Here is a 26,274-nt window from a genome sequence, read left to right as displayed (position 1 = left end):
TCGAAAAACATACTGTGTTTACCGATGTATTGGAAAATTCAAAATGGCTCCCGACTCTCTCTTTAACACGGCAAGTTTGGGAAAAGGTGCTATAAATATAAAACTAGACAAAATACTGTTAGAAACTCGCTCAATATATATTACCGTGACATAGGTTGACATATGTTCGGTGGTTTTTTAATAGTATTTTGTCTAGTTTATTATTTATAACACCTTTTCCCGAACTTACCGTGTTAAAGAGAGAGTCGGGCGCCATTTTGAATTTTCCAATACATCGGTAAACAATGTATGTTTTTCGAGCTGAATAAACATGTTACATTGAATAAAAACACAAAAAATATATCCAGTTTGGTAGAAAAGTAACTTATCTTGCTTTTGATAACATTTATTTGTTATATATTTGTTTTTTGACAACTTTTTCGAATCTATGTGTACAGTAACACAAACCCAAGAATTGTTATCCCAAATGTGCGATTATAATAATTATTTTCCGAATGGAGAATTGTTCTTTTTCTTTAGAACATACATGGACAATCGGTAACATATATTGGTAGCCATATTTTTTTTATGCCTGTTAGCATGACCACGTGGTTGAATACCGGAAGCTGTCTATACCTACAACTTAATTAGGAAGTGACGTTACGCTGTCATATGCATTAGCCTTCTTTCTCGGTAGCCACGGCCATACCCTGTCAAAAGCCTTAGATATAGCTAGGGTTAACGTTTTACCTTCCCTTGCTTTGTCTAGTGTCTCTGTTATTTACTCTCACTTGTTACTCGGGATCGAGTCTGCATTGCATATTAGTGAATGCCAGTTTGGTCTTTTTGAGGATGCAGATGTCATTACATTGGTAGATTTTTGGTGTGTGCCTTGATGAGAGTTAGTTCTGACTCCCTACTAATAAGGCCAATGGTGTCCAGACTAGAGTCATCTCTGCATTGCTACATCATATGGTGGTATGAAAATTTTGGACAAAACTCTTGTTGAATAAACAGGTGTACACACGTTTCAATTGAGGGGAAGTGCTGAAAACGCAAACCTAAAAAGACTTGAAATGACTCAGTTAATGATCTCAAGCAATGACACAGAAAAACCAATATAAATAATAGAGTTTCATAAAGAAAGTGACTTCATTTTCAATATTTCATGTGACAGCGACACATTAAATGAAGAAAATGAAGAAAATTATTAAATGGATTATTCAAATACATAAACTAAAAATTCTTTCTTTAGAACTGTTTGTGCATCATAGACTTTCTAGGACACGATTTTTACATACAGCACTTGATATTCAAAAAATGATCACTATGTAAGTATTTACTAGGCTCAGCATTGGCTAATTCAGTTATATGACATAACCCAGTGCCTCAACATTATTGTCATAGTGCATCACATAGAATTTTCTTAGTTTTTCTTTTTGTCTAAGAAAATATCCCAAATCATTTCAATAGCAATAATTTTTTATAGCATTGTAAAATTATAGAAAATGGTCACTTATTTCTCATTCCAGCATATGTGCAGGACCCAATTTGAACAAATGTGACTAACAACCAGCCATACACTGAAAAGATATGAGAATTTTCTAAAATAAAATTTTCTAAAATAAAATTTTCTAAAATATTTGTTGTTAATAAAATAGATATAAAATTGTATAATCTCTTTACCTTGACTAAATCCAGTTGTCCAGAGATGTCATACTGAACATTGGATACTTGAGGATGAAGTGCATGTTTGATATCTGCTTTCACATTGACTTGTTCTAGAATATTCTGAACGATGTTATAAACATCATCAGCGAGAGACAATTCAGCTCTAGAAAAAAAAAGAAAAATTCATAGTTATGACACAATTATTTATTATATAAATCTAAAATGTGTGTGTGTGTGTGTGTGTGTGTGTGTGTGTGCGCGCGTGTTTATATGTCTGCACAAAACTTTTGACAGATGCATCAAACAATGAAAAAATTGGTATCGTTAAAAACATCAGACTCTTGGGGAAAAACATTGAAAAATTGGCCAAAATAATTAATTCTGTCTGAGTGAAGTCAGCGGTTTTTTGTAATCAGGGTCAAAATATTCTGAAAAATTCAACATTATTTCTACGTAATTTAAACCAATACAATGTATTTTATATATATTTGAAATGACCGGCCTGAAATTTGCCTGGGACTAAATAAGATAGATAAACAGATAGCTAGAAATAGAGACCTTGATATTGCCCGGGATAAAATAATATAGATAGATATATAGAAATATATACTAGAAGATGACATTACGTTGCCCGGGATTTAATAAAATAGATAGATAGATAGATAGATATCTGTTTTCACATTGGCTTGTTCCAGAATATTTTGAACGATATTAAAAACATCATCAGCGAGAGACAATTCAGCTCTAGAAAAAAAAAAGAGAAAAATTCATAGTTATGACAGATAGATAGAAACACATACTAGCAGAAGACATGACATAGCCTAGGATTAAATAAGATAGATAGATACATTTATAGATAGATAGATAAAAATATATACTAGTAGAAGACCTGATGTTGCCCGAGATTAAATAAGATAGATAGATAGATAGATAGATGCTAGTACATGATCTGATGTTGCCCGGGATTTAATAAGATAGATACATAGTTAGATAAAAATATATACTAGCAGAAGAACAGAAGTTGCCTGGCATTTAATAAGATAAATAGATAGAAAGGTAGAAATATAAACTTGCAAAAGACTTGGCATTGCCTGGGACTAAATTAGACAGATAGATAGACAGCTAGATAGAAATATATACTAGCAGATGACCTGACATTACCCGGGATTAAATAAGATATATATATATATATATATATATATATATATATATATATAGATAGATAGATAGATAGATAGATAGATAGATAGATAGAAATATATACTAGCAAAAGACCTGACGTTGCCTGGGATTTGATAGATAGATAGATAGAAATAGAGAAATAGATATAGAAATATATACTATTCGCGCATATTTTATTGAAGAGGATCTTCGTTCTTCTTTTTATGATCTTTCTTTCGAATTTTTTTTATTTTCATACAAGTATTTTTGTTGTGGGATCCAAAGTTCTTATAAAGTCCCCTAGTTTACCAAACATTTTGGGCCTCGATTGACCATCGTCAGGGTTGTTCTTCCTGAGCATCCTACTTATTGATTGATTTGTTCTCTGTCGTTTTACTGTTTTTATTACTAATTTACTATGTGTAGTTTCGCCTAATTTGAATTTTTTTCTTTTCTTTTTTTCTTTTCTTTTTTTCTTTTCTTTTTTTCTTTTTCTTTCCTTCCTCTTCACCTTTATCGTGTTGTCAAAGTTTATTTTATTAATGGTTGGGTTTTTACTTGTTATTATTAATGCTTCTAGTATTGTTAGTCGTTGGTAATTATTGCAAGTTTTTAATATGTTAGTGTTATTTTTTAAAAGTTCTTTGTATTGTTTGGAGGTGGTGTTTATTATGTTACGTTCTTGTTCGAGGTGTTTGCAAATAGCACTGGAGGTGTTCTGATGTCCTGTAAGACGTCTTCCCAATGTAGTGCGTGTATGGCCAATATAGTTCATATTTTTCGAGTAGCAGTCCTCGAGGGGGCATTTAAACAAATAAACTGCATTGACCATACTCATTTTATCGGTTGTATCGTTGTTATTATTCTTTACTTTAGGTTTTTCGGTAGGTATTTTTTATAATATATTATTGGTTTTATTTTGTTGTTAGGATTTTTTATTTTTATGTATCTTTTTATAATATTTTTGATGGTGATTTCGTCCTGTTTGTGATTATAGTGCATTTGATTTTTGTAGTATAGAGGAATTAGGGTGTTTTCGTTTTGATTAATTGGTTTGTTTTTATTTCCAATATTTAACATGTAAGTGAGTTAGGAGTGCCATGAAAATATAAAGCCTTTCCATTTGTGTTCTAGTGTTAGCTTTCTGGGAACCTATCTTGAAGATAACTTGCTCCATACTGTGGACTTAATTCCTACAAAAATGTGATGAGCATGCACAGAAGTGCTCAAGAATGGTGTGTCAATGTCTTAGTTGGGCCTATTTATGACAAAAATGGGTTCGTCCAAGGGCTATAAAAAGTAACTGCCAAGGTTGCTCTGATATTGTGTCATTCCAATGGAGTTGCTTGGAATTATTTTGAATCGTTTTGACAAAGATGTTTGTGATCATGTCAGGTTGTTTTGATGGAGTTGTTTGTGATCATATTGACAGAGTTGTTCAGGATTATTTAGAGTCATGCCAACCATACCGGATCGTGTGGATGAAACTGTTTGAGACCATGCCCAGTCATGTTGACAGATTTGTTTGATACTGTGTCGGGTTGTATCGACAGTATTTTCCATGTTGAGTCATGTAAATGGAAGCGTGTGTTTATACGTTGATTGTTTAGTTGACTTGATGGTTGTTGCAGTTGTACTGTTGTGTGTGATAACAATATTTGTTTTATCTCTCTTCCCTCATGAAGCCACAAGTTATTTTGGTCATTATTAGAGCTGTGACAACAGTATATTTTTTTCATTGATTTGATTCTCGAGTATATATCCGACCTAGTTAGACACAGTTAATCAACAACATCATTCTATATAAAAGCATATAAGATATCAACGGATCCACACTTGAGAGTCAAAACAATGAAAAAAATATGATGTTGTCCTAGCCCTAGTCATTATGGCCTTTGACACAAAGCTTATATCAGTGTTTGATGGCAATAGCCCTGGACAATCAATAGTGGAATTATTGGGGAAAGCTAAGCTGATATGTCAAATGAGTGTGTCGAGTGTGTCATCCCGATGCACTTGTCAGACAGTGCAGTTGCTGTGGACCAGCAATTGAGTGAGGAGAAGCAGATTTTGATTGTGAAAACAAAATGCTATACACAGCATTTACCTTGGATTCCTTTGCCACATGGAAGCAGTTTGCAGCATACCGTCGTCAGCTAGGTAAAATGGTCAATGTATTTTTAGCAAAACTATGCAGGCTTGTGGTCTTGTTTGGCAGCATATCAGATCAGTGTGTGCAATCTGCATTTATTGCTGGATTGCCTGAACATGCGGAAGAACTATTATAGGCATCCCCTCAGATGGAGAACCCAGATCTGCCAAATATACTTGCACCATTTTAAAAACCTGCACTGGAGTTACAGAGCAGGCTGCAGTAGCTGCATGGTTGGCACAAAGCACATCTAGGGAAACAGATACTTCCCCGCATTGTTATAAATGTAATGGACCCAACTGTAGGGCAAGTGATTGTCTACTGGATAGTGAGACAATTAGAGGTGCTAGTGTCAAGCTCAAGAAATATCACATGTTACCGATGTCAGCGGCATGGGCACATAGATTAATTTTATCTACGAAATGAGCAGGAGGCAAGAATTCAGCACTAATCTCACCCTTCAAAGTGTTGCAAATGGCGCATTGCCGGTTGTAACTGTTTGCATTAATGGAATACTGCATACAGCTCTGGTGGATACTGGATTGATGCAGACCATATCTTGGAAATGAGCTGATGACCAACCTCCAAGTACGTTGAAAAATAGACTTGCACAAATTGGTGAGGAATGTGATTGTGAACTGCAAATGTGGAGCAATATGGCTGGTTTCAGCCATATCCGAACCTCTAAAGGATCTAAACTGCTTCATATTGTGCAGAAAACAAACAGAAGGTTAAACTCATTATGAATTATCAGGAGCTGAATGAGTATATGGATGTGTATATGGCATCATGAATATTTACTTGCAAAAATTGAGGGAATATAAACAGCAAGACCGAATGTTGCATCGAGCCTATTCATAAGTACATGTCGATAAATCTCTTTGGTCGTTCCAAACAGTGGAGATAAAGCGACAACAACATTGTCTTACCTGCCTAAGATTTGGATTCAATGTCACCCCTTGTTAATGCCATCCTCAGCCAGGATAAGATCATAAATGTGACCGTATTAATGGTATTTTCTGTGTTGCGTCGTGTAAATGGAAACATTCAGTTTACATGTATTGTCCAGTTGACGTGACAATTGTTGCAGTCATACTGCCATGTGTGATAATTTTTTTTTCTCTTCCCTCATTAAGCCACATTTTGGAGAGTAAGATATCCATTAGCTAAAACTACAATGAATGACATCAACTTGTTTATCAGTGATTGACAATTTTGGACAACCTGACTGAGGAATATTTATTGCGTTGTCTATGGCTCAACATATATCTGTGCATCGCTTTGCTTATTTTTAAAGAAACTTGTTGACTGCTAGTATCTCTCTTTCGTCGATATTTAAATTATCTGCTCACCTCTCATCCCTTTATTTATAGGTCTTACCTACACAGAAATTAATATAGAATTCTGAATTACTTTTTTAGTTTTATAAATAGCAGTATCTACAACAAAAATGTCTTACTATGGTTCTTCTTTCTGGGTGAGCCTTGTAACATTTAAAACAATCCTAAACATCCAACTATTCTTATAGATTCTATTTACATTTTGTTTGTATTTTGTCCATGTACAAAAAAGGGAAAATACAATCAAATAGTTAAATTAAGTAAAGATAGATAATTTATTGGGAGTTCAATAATAAGTTATTAAAAAAGTAATGATAACAAATTTCAATCTAATAATTATATAATTTTACTCTTTCTATTTATTTTATAACATACAAATTGTAATCTTATTCTTCTTCTGAAGAGAAAAACGATAGCAACAGGCTTCGAGAAAAACGATAGCAACAGGCCAACAAATGCATGGTTCGAAATCCAACACTGTGACTAGTACCAACATTCGTCAAAGATACAAATTCTCCCCCATACTTCTTGAATTGAGCTGCTTTTATACAGCCTGTAATTCCCCATCATTTGCATGTGTGCGGCGTGATTTCATGAGACTTTACAAGACCACTGTTCATAAAACTATGGGCGCCATCTTTGATCTCTCTCTTTCTTGCCCGACCCCGCTCGACGCACACACGCGATAAGACTTTATTTTCCTTTCTCTTAACTTTAAACAACACTTATGATTTCAAATAAATACAACAATTGAAATTGATTATCATTATTCTTAAACTCCAGATAAATCACCTATATTTACTTAGTTTTACCATTTGCCACTAAAATCATATTCAACTTAACATTCTTTGTACATGTTGCATGGCTTTTAGAAATTAACTTCCAAACTTGTCTCTTGTCAGGTTTCTTTAAAAGTAATTTCCTTAACTTCCTTTTTATGTTATTCTTGATGCCAATCCAGTGAGGTTTAGTTTTTTTAGTTTAGGCCTCTTAATTCCTTGGAGAACATAGGGCTGCAACAATGCTTCTCCAACAGACGTGGTTTTGGCTGGTCCTCTTCAGTTCAGCCCATGTCATTCTGGCAGCCCTGATCTCAGCCTCAATGCTTCTTTTCCATGTCTGTCTCGGGTGACTAATTTTATGCCTGCCTGGTGATGTTGGATGCAGGCTTCTGCAAGATGTAGCCAATCCAGTTCCATTTTCATTTTTTGATCTCTATCTCCATTGGGGTTTGGTTGGTTTTGTGGAGAAATGCGTGACTTACCTGGATAGACCACGTGCGGGTCGGTCACCGAAAATAAATAAAAAGAAAGAAAAGAAACGGTCAAGACTCTTATTTATAGAGTAGTGATCACGTGAGTTAGAAGAATATGCAAATAGAGGTGAACGATTTTGCGATATAAAAAGCCTGTGTTGTTAAGAGGAGGGGCAGACTGTTGGCAGAAGTCAGTGCTGTCAGACGTGCTTTAGAGTTTTGTTATTATATGCTGTGCTCGATTGTTGGGAGAGAGAAAAGAGAAGAGGAGGAACCAAGAAGACATTCTGCAGGTACTTTGATACAACGGGGGCGCAATTCAACAATCAACCATTTCCTTTGGTTTAAGAACACAAAGGAATCGAGATACTTGACTTTGTGTTGGTTTTAGGTTTTGTTCCACAGTTGTTCAATGGAGATAGTCTCCGGCCATCTAATGTTTAGGATGTTTCTGAGACATCTGTTGGTGAATGTCTGAAGTTTGTGAGTATTGTCTTGGTTACTCTCCACATTTCTGAGCCATAAAGTAGAACCGACTTAACATTAAATTCAGATCTTATTCCAGAGTGAGAGGACCGTTGTTCTCCAGATTGGTCTTAAGATGCTGAAAGCGTGTCTGGCTTTGCTTATCTGGCGCTTGATGTCCTCATCTGTTTGTCCATCCCTGCTGACAACACTGCCCAGGTACACAAACTTGGCAACCTCTCCAATGTTCTCTTGTTGTAGTTGCACGGGATCTTGCCTTCTGTTATTTACCCTCATGACCTCTGTCTCCCCGATGTTGATCTGGAGTCCAGTCTTTCCAGCCTCCTCTACCACATGACATAGTTTCTTCTGCACATCTTGAAACCTGTGTGAAAGGAGGCTAATGATATCTGCATAGTCCAAGTCCTCCAGCTGTTTTGTAAAATTCCACTGGATACCCATCTTCTGCCCCACCGTGGATCGTTTTATAACCTAGTTGACCATAACCAGAAATATTATCGGTGAGAGCAGGCAACCTTAACAGATGCCAGTTTGTATGGTGAAGGGTTCCATCAGTTTCCTGTCATGGATCACTTGACAGGTGGCATCCTTGTACATCTGTTGTATGATGGTGACAAAATAGGGGAAAGCCATTGAGATGCAACAATCTCCAGATGACCTTTCTATCGACACCGATGTCGACAAGGATTGCGTACAGGGTGGTCTGCCACTTCTGGGACTGCTTGATGATGATGCATATGGTTGCGATGTGGTCCATGCATGAGCAGTCCTGCCAGAAGCCAGCCTGTTCATTCCAAAGTGTCTTGTCTAAGGCGATCTTCAGCCTCTTGAGAATGATTCTGCTCAGTATTTTGCCTGGTATGGATCGCAGCATGATTCCTCTCCAGTTATTACAAGATGAGAGATCACCTTTATTTGGCAGCTTTACAAGGTGTCCTTGCTTCCAGTCCATTGGTACTTGTTCCCAGATTTTGGTGAGAAAAGGGTGCAGCATCTTGGTTGAGATCTGGATATCAGCCTTGCGTGCTTCAGGTGGTATTCTGTCAGGACCTGCTGCCTTGCCTGATTTCAGGGATTTTATAGCCCTGATGATCTCTGCCTTGCTGGGAGGATTGGGTTGGGTGGGTGTCTAGGAGCTGGGTTGATGGTGGGATGTCTGGTGTGGTGCTGGTCTGTTGAGCGTCATCTTGAAATGCTTTGCCCATCTTGCTCTCTGCTCATCTTCTGTTGCAATTCCCATTCTTGTATTTCACAGGTGGTTTGGATTGCTGTTCTTCCCAGAGAGTGTCCCAGTGATTTCATATAGTCTCTTAATGTTACATTGGTCTGCTGCGGTTTCTGCCTCCGCGGTAAGCTCCTTTATGAACTTTCTCTTGTGTCTCTGCATTTCACTTCCTTGTTTGTCTCCCAGTATGACACCTGTAGTTCTCTACCAGGTATTGCATCTGATTGATAGTGTTTTTCAAGTTCTTTCTCTCTGTGATGAGTGCCCAGGTGTCCGATGAGTGCCCAGGCTAAATAATGCTTCACCTGCTATTTACTAATGCTTTACGAAAGACAACACATTTTGCTTTTCTTTCAAACTCAGTAATGCTAATCAAATAAATGACATGCTTGTTTAAAATACAAATCTACCAACTTTTACTGAAACAAAAATTTTGGTTTGTTTTTCTTTCAAAGTTATATAACATCAAATATTTTATAGATTATAAATACATTCACAAATTAATGATACATTTTTCAATAATAAATGAAGAATCATGGAGAATAAATAATTGAATAACATAAATATTTTAATAATAAAAAAAATAATATACCTGCTGACTTTGATTGAGCTCAAATTTAAAAAGATGTGGTTCCATTCTTGTGTAGGTTCTTTGGTCATTTCAAAGAAGTTTCGAAGTCTGAGGTGTCCTAATTTTACATACAACAGATCAGTTGACTTGGAATGTTTGGGTATCAATAGAATTGGCGCAAATACATCAAAATTGAAGCTGATGTGAATACGGTTCATATTAATTTTGTTGACCTACAAACAATTGTAAAAAAAAAAAAAAGTTATAAAAATCAAGTAAATTAAAATTCTTTCACACATTGACCACAATAATTCTTTTTTATTCTTTCTCTTTGGGCATCTCTTATTTAAAGCAATAATTCATTTCACCTTGAAAAACTGTTCATGGAAATTTAGTTTTTAAATTTGTGTGGTATTTTGTTAGTAGAGTAATGCACTTCTCATGATTTTTAGCAGTTTATGCTATTGCTTTGGAAGTTGATATGACTTGTCTTCATCGTTTTTTTACAAAATGGTTTCTTCTACCCAAAATGTTTATAGTGTTTTTGTTTTTTTATGAAAATCACTCCAGACAAGGGATGAAGCTACTTAATGTAAGGAACCAACAAAAGATGATTATCACGAAGACAGGAGATGCCTATTGGTTTTAGTCATGAAAAGACTAATGCTACAGATGGCAAGAAGACAGTTCCACAAGCTGACATTTCTTGGAAAGAAGCTTCTGAAATAACTGTATTGAATGATGCATCAAACAATGAATTGTTGAAGACCACTAGATCAACGAGTCAAATGAGCTGAAACAAAAAAGCAGAATCAGAGAATACTAAAGAATACATGCCATAATATGATCTATAGAAAAGATTAAGACAAGTAACATAGAGATTGTAGAGTAGAACAAACAGAAAGGTAAATCAAATTACAGACAGATTTTTGCATTTTATCAAGAACCCTCATATGGAACAGAAATTTGCCAATCCAAACATGAAACAGTACTCAATACATGGAGTTATAGTAGATTAATATAGAGAGCAAATAGTCTCAGGTGTAAGAAAGTGTTTGCAGTGATAAAGAAAACTGATTTTATGAGAAGCAGAAAGAACAATGAATCTACTTATATGAATTCCAAGGGAGACTTGATGAGAAAGAGCCTTGGAAGTTTTAGAGTTGATTTCTCATCATTCTTCCGAAGAAAAGGGAAATGTTTATGATTGAAAGACACAAACTGAATTTAACAGGAATAAACAAAACAAGCCATTTCATACCCCTATCTACAACTAAACCCAAGTCAAATTCTTACATCAGCTGCATATTTCAACTGATCCAAAGGAGAGGGGCAATAAGCAACACCAGAATAGAAAATGATATCAACAGCATAGATGTTAATTTTCTGAATAATATTCTCTGGAATATCATTTATAAAGAGAAGAAACAGAGTTCAGCCTAGAACAGAGTCCTGAGGAACACCACAATTGATAGGAAAAGAGAATGAAGTGATACCACATAGAATTACTAACAAGTTTCAGTTAGAAAGAAAAGACCTAATAATGTCAAGAATTTTACCATCAATACCATAACCTTAAAGTTTGTGTAGAAGACCAGAAAATCACACTCTATCAAACATCTTTAAAACGTCAAGAGCAATGGTCCTCTTCTCTCCTGAATTATTCATAAACCAACAGACCTATTTAGTCACAACAATTAAAAGATCAGTTGTTGAACGGAAACCTTGAAAGCCAAACTGAACATCACTAAACAGGCCCATACTTTCTAGAAAATGACCAAGCTTGCCATTGACCAAGCTTTCAAAAACTTTGCTAATAACAGAGCTAGACGATACTTACTTGAGTTAATAAAGTTGTGAGAATGAACGTTCATCATCATTTATTCTACAGTTGAGTGGTATTCTTGAGAGCAACAAGAACACACACATATTTTAAGATGTAACCAATGAATTGCAAGATCCTCCTCCTAAGATAAAGAGCTAGCAAAGAGCACTTAGAATGCCTTTCCAAACTACTATTTTGAACAACTACATTAAAAACATGCACAGACTCAGCATTTCCATTATTGCATATTATGAAAATGATTCCTTTGCAGAGAGGGATTGGGTGGAGAGAACTGTGGTACAGCCACAGGTCAACTTGAGGAACACATGATTACAAAGGGATGAAAAGAGACAGTGAACTAAGGTATGTCCCATGCATGCATATTTATAATGAACATTTTTGTTGATATGAAAATATATACAGTTGCTTGAATGAATACATGATAGTGTTCAATACACATAGGATCCCATTGTTGTGTAACTAACTTTCGTATAAAGTCAGAAAGGTTAAAAAGCCATATATTACAATCTGATCTGATCTATTTTTTTGCCATGATTCCTAAGCCACTAGGATCCTACTGGGTATTAAACTGGAGAAAGCAAACTGAATGAATTAATGTTTTAAATGGGAAGAACATAATGAATAATGTTTGCTATTAATGAGAAATTGATGGGCGTTACTTCATGGCTTAGGACAATTATTTGAAGAGTAGGAACAAAAGTGTACATTAAGAGTAAATAGCAATTGTTCATCATTGGTTCAACATATGTTTTATATGCTGGTATCTGTTGAACAGCTTTTAGAAACTAATTTCCAAACTAACATTTCTCTGGTCACTGGTCTTTATTTTGCTTTCTTTCCCTCAAATCCATCCTTATCACTTCCTTCAATGTTTTCCTTGGTTTTCTTCTACTATGTCACTTTGCTACCCCAACTGTTCTACATGTACTCACACAAGTACTCTCATATTTCAATATTATTAAACAAACGAAGTTACACACATCTCCCTATATTGTTTAGATCTGATTTTCCAATTAGATCATCAGATCTAAACCTGTCTATGAAACACATTACATATCCATATTATCATATTATTTCTCATTGATCAGATTTTATTTTCATACATGATCACACTGCATACATGCTGGATAAGCTCTTCTTCTGATCAAAAGAGGAAATGCTCTGCAGATTAGTAATAGTAAAAGTTCCCTGAACTTCCATCCACTGCTAACCTTTCTAATCACATCAACACTAGCTTCTCTCTCTATGCTCCAATGGCATCATCAAGTTAACAAAACTTCAATAGCTTCTTCAATGTAATATACTTTCTCCACAACTCCATTAGCATCCGTCTCTATGGCCTTACACTTCTTGCACAGATACTAGTTATTATCACTCAACTATCTAATCCCATTGCACTTCCTGTGTACCTAATGCTTAAAAGTTCTATAAAATTGAATTGTGATGAAGGAAGTTGTGAAATAATAAGGACTCAGTTAAGGGCCAGTGCTATGTACCAATCTTACAAAATGTCTGGTGTGATTATATGGCAATGTGTGTGTTTAAAAATAAATTACATTGTGGTAAAGAATATGCAAAAATAGGACTATGAACATGCTAATGTGGCTGAACTAGATGCAGTTTGGAAAGGTGTGAACTTGGCATTGCAATGGGACATGAAGGATATCAAGATGAAGGCAAATTTTGTTACTGCACAAAATTGGGTAAATTCAAGATTTTGGGATACAGCAGGATTCAAACAAAAGATAGTACAAAAATTATCATCAAGCTGCAGTTGAGGATATTTCTGGGATTGGTGGACAAAAATTGAGGGATGTTTTTCTATCATCAGAGAGAAGTAATATTGACCCAAGTAGGAAGGGAGTTATGAGCAAAGAATGTGTTAGTATGTTGCTCACAATTATACTAAGATCCTAATATTCTGAAACAATGCACTCTTTTATAATATGATTTGTCAAGTCTGTCATCATCTAAATGGATATTTCTACTGTAGTCTTCCACATTTCTGCAACAATGTCTGAGGATCCTTACCATTTTTCATTTTACTCCTATCTCCAGGTATTATTTTTTTTCTCTCAGTTTTCATGGCTGGACCAGATACTGTTTCTGTAACTTAAAATTTTCATGAAAATCCAGTGTTTGACAATCTCTCATGAAAGCATTTCCAAGAATCCCTCTTTATCTGCTGCTAGCACCTCATTGTCATTTCTCTCCAATAATATCCATATTTATCTTTGCATCTGTTTAACAATACCCAATTCTTCTTGCCATCCCTTCGTATCATATCTGCAAATGAACTTTGCTCAGTCTTTACTTTGGCTTTCTAGATCGCTCTTGTTTTTTGTTTTTTTTTGTCACCAGAAATCCTTATTATTATTTTTGTCACCAGATACATATCCTTATTATTTTTCTGTCACCAGATACATATACTTATTATTTTTTTTGTCACCAGATACATATCCTTATTATTATTTTTGTCACCAGCTACATATCCTTATTATTTTTTTTGTCACCAGATACATATCCTTGTTATTATTTTTGTCACCAGATACATATCCTTATTATTTTTTTGTCACCAGATACATATCCTTATTATTTTTTTTGTCACCAGATACATATTCTTATTATTATTTTTGTCACCAGCTACATATCCTTATCATTTTTTTTTGTCACCAGCTACATATCCTTATTATTATTTTTGTCACCAGATACATATCCTTATTATTTTTTTGTCACCAGATACGTATCCTTATTATTATTTTTGTCACCAGATACATATCCTTATTATTATTTTTGTCACCAGATACATATCCTTATTATTATTATTATTAATATTTTTGTCACCAGATACATATACTTATTATTATTATTATTATTGTCACCAGATACATATACTTATTATTATTATTATTATTATTTTTTTTGTCACCAGATACATATCCTTATTATTATTTTTGTCACCAGATACATATACTTGTTATTATTTTTGTCACCAGCTACATATCCTTATTATTTTTTTTGTCACCAGATACATATCCTTATTATTTTTTTTGTCACCAGATACATATCCTTATTATTATTTTTGTCACCAGATACATATCCTTATTATTTTTTTTGTCACCAGATACATATCCTTATTATGTTTTTGTCACCAGATACATATCCTTATTATTTTTTTGTCACCAGATACATATCCTTGTTACTATTTTTGTCACCAGATACATATCCTTGTTATTATTTTTGTCACAAGATACATATCCTTATTATTATTTTTGTCACCAGATACATATCCTTATTATTATTAATAATATTTTTGTCACCAGATACATATACTTATTATAATTATTATTATTATTTTTGTCACCAGATACATATACTTATTATTATTATTTTTTTTTTTTTGTCACCAGATACATATTCTTATTATTATTTTTGTCACCAGATACTTATCCTTGTTATTATTTTTGTCACCAGCTACATATCCTTATAATTTTTTTTGTCACCAGATACATATACTTATTATTATTATTAATATTTTTGTCACCAGATACATATCCGTATTATTATTATTATTAATATTTTTGTCACCAGATACATATAATTATTATTATTATTATTATTATTTTTGTCACCAGATACATATACTTATTATTATTATTATTATTATTATTATTATTATTATTATTTTGTCACCAGATACATATCCTTATTATTTTTTTTGTCACCAGATACATATCCTTATTATTTTTTTGTCACCAGATACATATCCTTATTATTATTTTTGTCACCAGATACATATCCTTATTATTATTTTTGTCACCAGACACATATCCTTATTATTATTTTTGTCACCAGACACATATCCTTATTATTATTTTTGTCACCAGATACATATCCTTATTATTATTTTTGTCACCAGATACATATCCTTATTATTATTATTAATATTTTTGTCACCAGATACATATACTTATTATTATTATTTTTATTATTATTATTATTATTTTTTTTTTTATTATTATTATTATTTTTATTATTATTATTTTTTTTTTATTATTATTATTATTATTATTATTATTTTTATTATTATTATTATTTTTATTATTATTATTATTTTTATTATTATTATTATTTTATTATTATTATTATTATTATTATTATTATTATTATTTTTATTATTATTATTATTATTGTCACCAGATACATATACTTATTATCATTATTATTATTTTTTTTTGTCCCCAGATACATATCCTTATTATTTTTTTGTCACCAGATACATATCCTTATAATTTTTTTTGTCACCAGATACATATCCTTATTATTTTTTTTTGTCACCAGATACATGTCCTTATTGTTATTTTTGTCACCAGCTACATATCCTTATTATTTTTTTTGTCTCCAGATACATATCCTTATTATTTTTTTGTCACCAGATACATATCCTTGTTATTATTTTTGTCACCAGATACATATCCTTATAATTATTTTTGTCACCAGATACATATCCTTGTTATTTTTTTTGTCACCAGATACATATCCTTATTATTATTTCTGTCACCAGATACATATCCTTATTATTTTTTTGTCACCAGATACATATACTTATTATTTTTTTGTCACCAGATACATATCCTTGTTATTATTTTCGTCACCAGATACATATCCTTGTTATTATTTTTGTCACCAGATACATATCCTTATTATTATTTTTGTCACCAGATACATATCCTTATTATTATTTTTGTCACCAGACACATATCCTTATTATTATTTTTGTCACCAGATACATATCCTTATTATTATTTTTGTCACCAGATACATATCCTTATTATTATTATTAATATTTTTGTCACCAGACACATATCCTTATTATTATTTTTGTCACCAGATACATATCCTTATTATTATTTTTGTCACCAGATACATGTCCTTATTATTATTATTAATATTTTTGTCACCAGATACTTATACTTATTATTATTATTATTTTTGTCACCAGATACATATACTTATTATTATCATTATTATTATTTTTTTTTGTCACCAGATACATATCCTTATTATTATTTTTGTCACCAGATACATATCCTTGTTATTATTTTTGTCACCAGATACATATCCTTATAATTTTTTTTGTCACCAGATACATATCCTTATTATTTTTTTTGTCACCAGATACATATCCTTATTATTTTTTTGTCACCAGCTACATATCCTTATAATTTTTTTTGTCACCAGATACATATCCTTATTATTATTTTTGTCACCAGCTACATATCCTTATTATTTTTTTTGTCACTAGATACATATCCTTATTATTTTTTTTGTCACCAGATACATATACTTATTATTTTTTTGTCACCAGATACATATCCTTATTATTTTTTTTGTCACCAGATACATATCCTTATTATTTTTTTTGTCACCAGATACATATCCTTATTATTATTTTTGTCACCAGCTACATATCCTTGTTATTTTTTTTGTCACCAGATACATATCCTTGTTATTATTTTTGTCACCAGATACATATCCTTATTATTATTTTTGTCACCAGATACATATCCTTGTTATTATTTTTGTCACCAGATACATATCCTTATTATTATTTTTGTCACCAGATACATATCCTTATTATTTTTTTGTCACCAGATACATATCCTTATTATTATTTTTGTCACCAGATACATATCCTTATTATTATTTTTGTCACCAGCTACATATCCTTATTATTTTTTTTTTCACCAGATACATATCCTTATTATTTTTTTGTATCCTTATTTTTTTGTATCCTTATTATAATTATTTTTGTCACCAGATACATATCCTTATTATAATTTTTTTGTCACTAGGTACATATCCTTATTATTATTATTATTATTATTATAATTATTATCACCAGATACATACCCTTATTATTATTATTATTATTATTATTATTATTATTTTTGTCACCGGATACATATCTTTATTATTATTATTATTATTGTTGTCACCAGATACATATTCTTCTTATTATTATTATTATTATTATTTTTGTCACTAGATACATATCCTTATTATTATTTTTGTCACCAGATACATATCCTTATTCTTATTTTTTTGTCACCAGATACATATCCTTATCATTTTTTTGTCACCAGATACATATCCTTATTATTATTATTATTATTATTATTATTTTTGTCACCAGATATATATTCTTCTTCTTATTATTATTATTATTTTTGTCACCAGATTCATATCCTTATTATTATTATTATTATTATTTTTGTCACCAGATATATATTCTGCTTCTTCGTCTTCTTCTTCTTCTTCTTCTTATTTTTATTATTATTTTTGTCACCAGATTCATATCCTTATTATTATTATTATTATTTTTGTCACTAGATACATATCCTTATTATTATTTTTTTTGTCACCAGATACATATCCTTATTATTATTATTAGTTTTGTCACCAGATACATATCCTTATTGTTATTATTATTATTTTTGTCACCAGATACATATCCTTATTACAATTTTTTTGTCACCAGATACATATCCTTATTATTATTTGTTTTGTCACCAGATATCCTTACTATTATTATTATTATTTTTGTCATCAGATACATATCCTAATTATTATTTTTATTTTTGTCACCAGATACATATCCTTGTTATTATTTTTCTCACCAGATATAGTTATTATTATTATTTTTGTAACCCGATACATATCCTTATTATTTTTATTTTCCCCACGGCATACATATAATTATTATTATTATTTTTGTCACCAGATACATTGCCCCATTATTATTATTTTTGTCACCAGATAAATATCCTTATTATTTTTTTTTTCATCAGATATATATCCTTATTATTATTATTATTATTTTTGTCACCAGATACATATCCTTATTATTTTTTTGTCACCAGATACATATCCTTATTATTATTTTTGTCACCAGATACCTATCCTTATTATTTTTTTTTCAACAGATACATATCCTTATTATTATTTTTGTCACCAGATACATATCCTTATTATTATTATTATTAATATTTTTGTCACCAGATACATATCCTTATTATCATTATTTTTGTCACTAGATACATATCCTTATTATTATTTTTGTCACCAGATACATATCCTTATTATTATTATTTTTGTCACTAGATACATATCCTTATTATTATTATTATTTTTGTCACTAGATACATATCCTTATTATCATTATTTTTGTCACTAGATACATATCCTTATTATTATTTTTTTTGTCACTAGATACATATCCTTATTATTATTATTTTTGTCACCAGATACATATCCTTATTATTATTATTTTTGTCACTAGATACATATCCTTATTATTATTATTATTATTATTATTTTTGTCACCAGATACATATCCTTATTATCATTATTTTTGTCACTAGATACATATCCTTATTATTATTATTTTTGTCACTAGATACATATCCTTATTATTATTTTTGTCACCAGATACATATTATTATTATTATTTTTGTCACTAGATACATATCCTTATTATTATTATTTTTGTCACTAGATACATATCCTTATTATCATTATTTTTGTCACTAGATACATATCCTTATTATTATTATTTTTGTCACTAGATACATATCCTTATTATCATTATTTTTGTCACTAGATACATATCCTTATTATTATTATTTTTGTCACTAGATACATATCCTTATTATCATTATTTTTGTCACTAGATACATATCCTTATTATCATTATTTTTGTCACCAGATACATATCTTTATTATCATTATTTTTGTCACTAGATACATATCCTTATTATTATTATTTTTGTCACTAGATACATATCCTTATTATCATTATTTTTGTCACTAGATACATATCCTTATTATTATTATTTTTGTCACTAGATACATATCCTTATTATCATTATTTTTGTCACTAGATACATATCCTTATTATTATTATTTTTGTCACTAGATACATATCCTTATTATTATTATTTTTGTCACTAGATACATATACTTATTATTATTATTTTTGTCACTAGATACATATCCTTATTATTATTATTTTTGTCACTAGATACATATACTTATTATTATTATTTTTGTCACTAGATACATATCCTTATTATTATTATTTTTGTCACCAGATACATATCCTTATTATCATTATTTTTGTCACTAGATACATATCCTTATTATTATTTTTGTCACCAGATACATATACTTATTATTATTTTTGTTACCAGATATCCTTATTATTATTTATTTTATTCACCAGATATCCTTATTATTATTATTATTATTATTATTATTATTCACTGAATGTTTTCTTCATTCACTACATCAAACCTTTCAGCTTCCTAATTCCATCACTATGTCTTGAAGACTCATTAATCTTTTCTACAAGTCTGGTTTGTTATCTCAATCAGTAAATCATTAAACTTTTTCACTGTTGTTCCACACTTTCTGGTTCATGATGTGTCAGAATTTCTTCACCAGTTAACTCTTTCACATCACTTAACATTCACCTAAGAGCTTTCTCACTCAGTACTTTAGCAACAGATAATCTATTTGAGTGCAGTTCAAGATTCATAAAGTTGCAATCTTACCAACTAAATTGTACTCTGGCAGAGAGTTGTCACTCAAAAACCAACTTTAACTACAGCAAGACTTCCTACAATAAGCTACACTTTTACATTAATATATGTGTGGACATAAAAGTGAGGCTAATCTTAGCTCTTGACATTACAGGGTTTGTTTGTGTCTGGTGTGTAAGGCAGTGAACTATGAGGCAGTGTTGTTATTGAGTGTGAAGATCAGTGGAGTTTTGAGGCAATTATTTCTGTAACGAACTAACGAGTTTGTGAGGAGTGGGTTTTTCTTCTTCGTCTTTTTTTACAAAAGCCTGGTTTTTGACATATTGTTATCTTCACCGAAAACTGTGTCCTTCTTACAGAGAACTGAGACTTTTTGTATGTAACATAAAGTAATACCATCGACCTATACAGCACTCAATGTGTTGAAACTAAATTGTTTTGAGCAATCTGTCTTGGGCTGGAGTCTCTCTCTTCTGGAGGTAGGCGATGGCAGGCCAACCTGTCCCCTTCCTATTGTTTGTTCCTGATTTTACATACAAGCTGTTTCGGCATAATGGGAACAGTTTCAACTTCAAATTAATACCGGAATTCAATGGCTCGCCCCCAGTACTTGATTAGGTGGAAAAAGTGGAACTGCATTGCCTCTTGTCTGGCGTAAAGAGCATTGAACACGTGATTCTTCTGTGTCTGTCCGGCAGGGATTTGGCGGTGTACCAACAGCTCAGTGCTGAGGAAAAACAGGATTATAAGAGGATCAAGGCGTTTACTATCGACCCCGCCACTACCTGGGAGCAATTTAAGGCAAGAATTTTACATTCAGGTGAAACTGTCGACGTGTATCTGGCTGAGCTGACAAAGTTGATGATGTTGTTCTTGGACTGCTTGAGCGGGCCTTGGCATGCAAATTTCTGGCAGAACTCCCAACTGGATGAAAAACAACTCCTGTGGTTGTTTTAGATGGTGGTGTTTGCCAACGGGAGGTACTGCCTTACCAGACAAGGCTTCGGGCTGAAAGTGGCACCCCAAATAATGAAGACCATTGTCAATGCTGTGTTGTCACAGGAAGAAACAATAAAAGAAGGGACATCGGCATACCTTGATGACATATATGTGAACAAAGACGTTGTGTCATCATCATGCGTAAGGTCCAAACGGGTCGAGTTTAGTCTGATTTGCAAGGACTCAAAATGTTCGGAGGATGACGCCCGTGTCTTGGACCTGAACATTTGACAGGAGCAAGGGACCTTGAAGTGGGGGCACGGAACTGCAGTTCCTGAAGTACCCGATGTCTTCATGAGGCGAACTGTATTCTCCCTGTGCGGAAAACTTGTGGAGCACCTACCAGCGTGTGGATGGACTCATGCGGACCAGACACCATGAAGAGGAGAACAAGCGCAGTAACCAAAGGTTGGGACGATGAAACAACAGACAATCTGTTGGTTAGCATGGTGAAGGAGCCATCGCAAGAGTAAAGCAGGATGACCCTGGCAAAGGGAGACAAACTGAGCATGTGGGTGGATGCGAGCTCTCTGGTGATTGGTATGCTGTTGGAGAAAAATGGGGCTGCGATTGAGGATACCTGCTATGTGCGACTGGCGAATGATGCTGCTCATGTCAACCTGGCAAAGCTCAATGTGGTGATAAAAGGCATCAACCTGGTACACCAGTGGAAAGTCAGGAAATTATGCATACACACTGATTTGCTATGCATGTACCACTGGATATTAGACACACTGACAGGCATATCAGGATGTGCACCAAGACGGCCACTGAGATGCTGATCAGATGGAGGTTAGAAACCATAAGAAAGCTAATAACGGGTGCCACAGAGATGGTACGATGCCATGAAGAAGGAAACTGGGCCAGTACCATAACTGTGTGCTGCCTCTGTTGAGGTGGTGGACAAAATCAGGGAGATACATCACAACAGTGGGCACCCCAGAGTGAGACGGACATGCTATTTTGTGCAGTTGACCAATCCATCTGTGTCTAAAAGTTTTTTTTTTTTTTTTTTTTTTTTTACACAGTGATCACCACTTATCAAGGCCCGGAAGCCACTCAGGGATAAGGGTTATTGCAAGTACATTAAGTTAGTGAGGAGATTTGCTGAAGTGTTTACTTAAGGGGGCGGTTCATTAGGAATTTGTTAACATTGGACTTGAAGACATCCAAGTTGTAGTCCGGAGGGAAGCAGGCAGACCGAACAGAGTTCCACAGGCGTGCAGTTCTAAGAAAGAAGCTTTGTTCATGGAATCAGTAAGAGCAGTCAAGGAATGCCAAACATGCCAATCAATCGACCCCGCCCCAACTGGATCGCAGAAAATATGACTTGGAGTTGACTGGGTATGGACATAACTCATTACAGTAGTCAGCACTTACTCACACTGATTGATTGCAGACCGATGAGGTTTGTGATCCGGTGCCCATTAGTTTTACAGGACTCCTCCAGTGTCATCTGTAAACTGGAGTCTATATTTTATAAAAGGGGGCCAGCTGAAGAGATCCTCACAGATAATGACATGGCTTTCTGCAGCAGGGAGTTCAGGCGTTTTGTAGACGAGTGGGGGATTTGGATCAGAAACCGATGTGGATTTATGCCAAGTGGCAATGACGTAGCAGAGTGGTGCAACTGAAGCGTAAAGAGGATCATGGCCAGGAAGCAATGCATGACCGCGGAGTCTAGGGTTATAATCAGGATTCGGTTCTAGGGTTCGGGAAGGTGTGAGTTACTCTCTCAACAACAGCACGTTTCTGTCCTCTTCTTTTCTAGTCGACCACACCTGGCCTCTCGCCACCAATGTCACACCGCACAATCCGAACGTCAGCAATACAAAATTATTTTCAAGAGATGTTCACAACTCTTTTCTCTCTGCTGCTCTAGAGAATTTTTCCCAGCTTTTATATCCTCCTATCTAGAAAAAAAAGGAAGAGACAGGAAAAAAATAATAGCTTCTCCCATCATGCTCTGCCTTCCCAAGATGCCCTTCGCGTATACAAATGCGCTGGCCATCTTTTCCTTCTTCTTTCCCAAAGAGCGATGCAGATACGGCCAGTACGTTTCTTTTTTTTTTCCTTTTTTTTTTCTTCTTTTCTAACCATATACTCCACACGCCCCCCCCCCTGATCTTTGAGAGCAATAAGACACTTCATAATCCTTCATCCAAGCAGGCCTCCTCCTCTCACGTTGAGGCCTCTGGGGGACAACTTCTTGGGGGTTGACGTTTTCAGGTTCACTACAGACATTCTCGTCCAGTTGTAAAGAACTACAATGTGGGGCTAAGTCGAATTGGGGTGCATCGTTAGCTTCTTGGTGGATATCGACTTCCTCCTCTTCACTGTCATCACTATGCACCAGCAAGGTTACACGACGCAGGTCTAGGATATGCCGGGGAACGCCATTCACCATTACGTTGTTCTTTGACTGCATTCCCGTTATGACCCCCCTCCCCCAGCGAGTGGTACATTTTGCATTAGGGGGCTTTACCCACACCTCCTCGCCCACTTTAATGGTAGCTTCTTCACCCTCAATTCCTACCGTTTTGTTGCACGGATGCTGCCACTTATATGCAAAGATGGCTCTACGAGGCACAGTTGTCTCATCTTGTCCGGTTTTCGGCGAGATGTTGTACCAAAACACCGACTCCATGGGTGAAATGTTGCTTTTTCCACAACAGCCTTGATGGTGCGATGATTCCTCTCCACTATCCCATTGCCACTCGGCCAATACGCTGCCCTAAAAAATTGCCTTACTCCCCACCTATCACACACTTCTTTAAAGACTTCTGATCAGAAAACGGGGCCATTGTCCATTAACAGTTCATCAACCGCCATCTTTCCAAAAATATTTCTCTGATGACCCCTCCGATCGCCCATGCAGCTTCTGCCCTGATCTCTCTCCATATGGCAAACTTCCCCGGTCCACACTCGACCATCGACAGATACAGCTTATGGCGATAATGGGTCACATCAATGGCCAAACGCTTCCAGTCCTCCGCAATGTGTAACTCTCCTGCTTCATGTCTGGATGGTCCAGGGTCTATCGATTGGCACTCCTGACAGTGCTTCACTACCACCCTGACCTCCTTCTCGGTGGTTTCCGGGTAAACCTATCTTGCCAGGAATAACATCCGTTCTCGACCAAAGTGGTGCATTTCGTGTAACTTTTTAACATCCTCTCCTGCATACCATACTGAGGAAACCTCCTTTCTCTCTTGCAGCCAGGCCTTCTTTACCCGTGTCATTGAATCCGCCTTGTTCTTTTCTGATGGGATCAGCACTACAGATACCTTCAACTGGAATTCCGCTATCAAATCTGCAAGTGCTTCAAGCCTGCGCTTGATCAGCATTTCTGCAGCACCTCTGGTCCTAACTCTCTTATCGCCAATTACTGCTGACCTGATCCATGAAATTATAGTTACCGAATCGGATTTGATTTCAATCGTTTTCAATCCCCACTTCAGGGCCAGATTGTTTCCTTTCATAGTGGCCTCCAGTTCGGCTACGTTTATATGGGAATAATCGTTTTTCTTCCTTACGCCTCCCATCTCTAATATGACGCCCAATGCCAGACTGCTGGCATCACACCAAATCACCCCCGCGTCTCCGCCGATACCCCCGGTACGTTTCTTTTTTTTTTTTCTTCTTCTTTTCTAACCATATACCCCACACGGAGGCCTTTTATAAATATAATGCAACACCAAAGGACGCCGTGACTGCTGTGAACGCACCTTCCAATGCAACCCATTGCTACCAAGTGCGCATCAAGAGCATTGACACATGTCTGCCTGATTGGCGAGGAATACGCAGGCCGTATGCTTTAGGGAACACTGTCTGAGTGAAGCCGGAGCATCATCAGCTTTCAAAGAGGATAAGTCACTGGCATCATCAGTGAGCAGACCATGTTGGTCAATGGTGCCTCACGCCATATGAGGAATGTCCAGCCCACCCTAAATACAAACTAGTTGGCGAGTAGCGGCAATGGTGAATCATCCAATGATGAACTGTGAATCCGACATATACCTTACAGGCCTGATGATATGCAAATCCCAACACTGATGCCAATATTTATGCCTCTTCTGAGAGCGATGAAGAAAAAGTCCAGCCAATCCCCCTTCGTAGGAGTGCCCACAACAAACAACTATGTTCGCAATGCCACATGTGTGATCTTTAGACCAGGAGAAAGTGTGGACATAAAAGTGAGACTAATCTTAACTCTTGATGCAAGAGGGTTTGTTTGTGTCTGCCGTTACAGGGCAGTAATTGATCTGAAGGAAGAAACAACGCCATTACAGTGAGTCGATCTTATGGGAACCGCGATCTCGTAGCTGCGAGGATTGGCAAGAGGTGAACTTAGCTGTATGCAAATTGGTTGGCACTTGCTGGCATAAAAGTGACAGCAGGAGACCACTTGGTAGATGGTGTGTAATGAACTACAAGGCAGTGTTGTTATTGAGTGCGAAGATCAGTGGAATTTTGAGGCGATTGTTTCTGTAACGAACTAATGGTTTGTGAGGAGTGGGTTTTCCTTCTTCATCTTTCTTTGACATGTTGTTGTCTTCACCGGAAACTATGTCCTTCTTACTGAGAACTGAGACTTTTTGTATTTAACATAAAGTGATTCCATCGACCTGTTCAGCACTCAATGTGTTCAAACTAAATTGTTTTGAGCAATTTGCCTTGGAGCAGGGGAGTCTCTCTCTTTTGGAGGTAGGCGGTGCTGGGCCAAACCATCCCCTTCCAATTGTTTGTTTCTGATTTTATGTACAATATGTTAGAATATTAATGTTAAAGCTTAACATTAATTAGTTGAACAGTTTGAGCTACTCTAACCATTTGTTTGACTCAGGTAAAAGAAAAATTGAAGTACTGTAGTACTCATAACAACTTATTTGCTCTTAACCATTAAGATCCTGTTTCCAGATATTATGGGTTGCAACAAAGATCTTACAAGGGTAGGTAGGAGTAGCTGAGAGAGAGTAAGAAAAT

General features: G+C 34.6%; 1 protein-coding gene across 5 annotated transcripts in view; it reads right to left on the bottom strand.

The window, feature by feature from the left end:
* Window positions 1-26,274, bottom strand: part of LOC145286018 (intermembrane lipid transfer protein VPS13A-like) — a 965,259-nt gene that overhangs the window by 459,248 nt on the left and 479,737 nt on the right. For all 5 annotated transcript variants that reach the window (XM_080134633.1, XM_080134635.1, XM_080134636.1 and 2 more), the window contains 2 exons: window positions 9,862-10,073; window positions 1,666-1,813 (listed from right to left, as the gene is read on the bottom strand). In XM_080134633.1, coding sequence (XP_079990759.1) covers window positions 1,666-1,813; window positions 9,862-10,073 — 360 coding nt within the window. The remainder of the gene's footprint in view (window positions 1-1,665; window positions 1,814-9,861; window positions 10,074-26,274) is intronic.

The sequence above is a fragment of the Euprymna scolopes genome, chromosome 10 (assembly GCF_053919585.1).
Source record: "Euprymna scolopes isolate OS-2025 chromosome 10, ASM5391958v1, whole genome shotgun sequence".
NCBI classification, from domain to species: domain Eukaryota; kingdom Metazoa; phylum Mollusca; class Cephalopoda; order Sepiida; family Sepiolidae; genus Euprymna; species Euprymna scolopes.
Note: the sequence above shows the minus strand (reverse complement) of the source record. Positions and strands in the feature narration are given on the sequence as shown.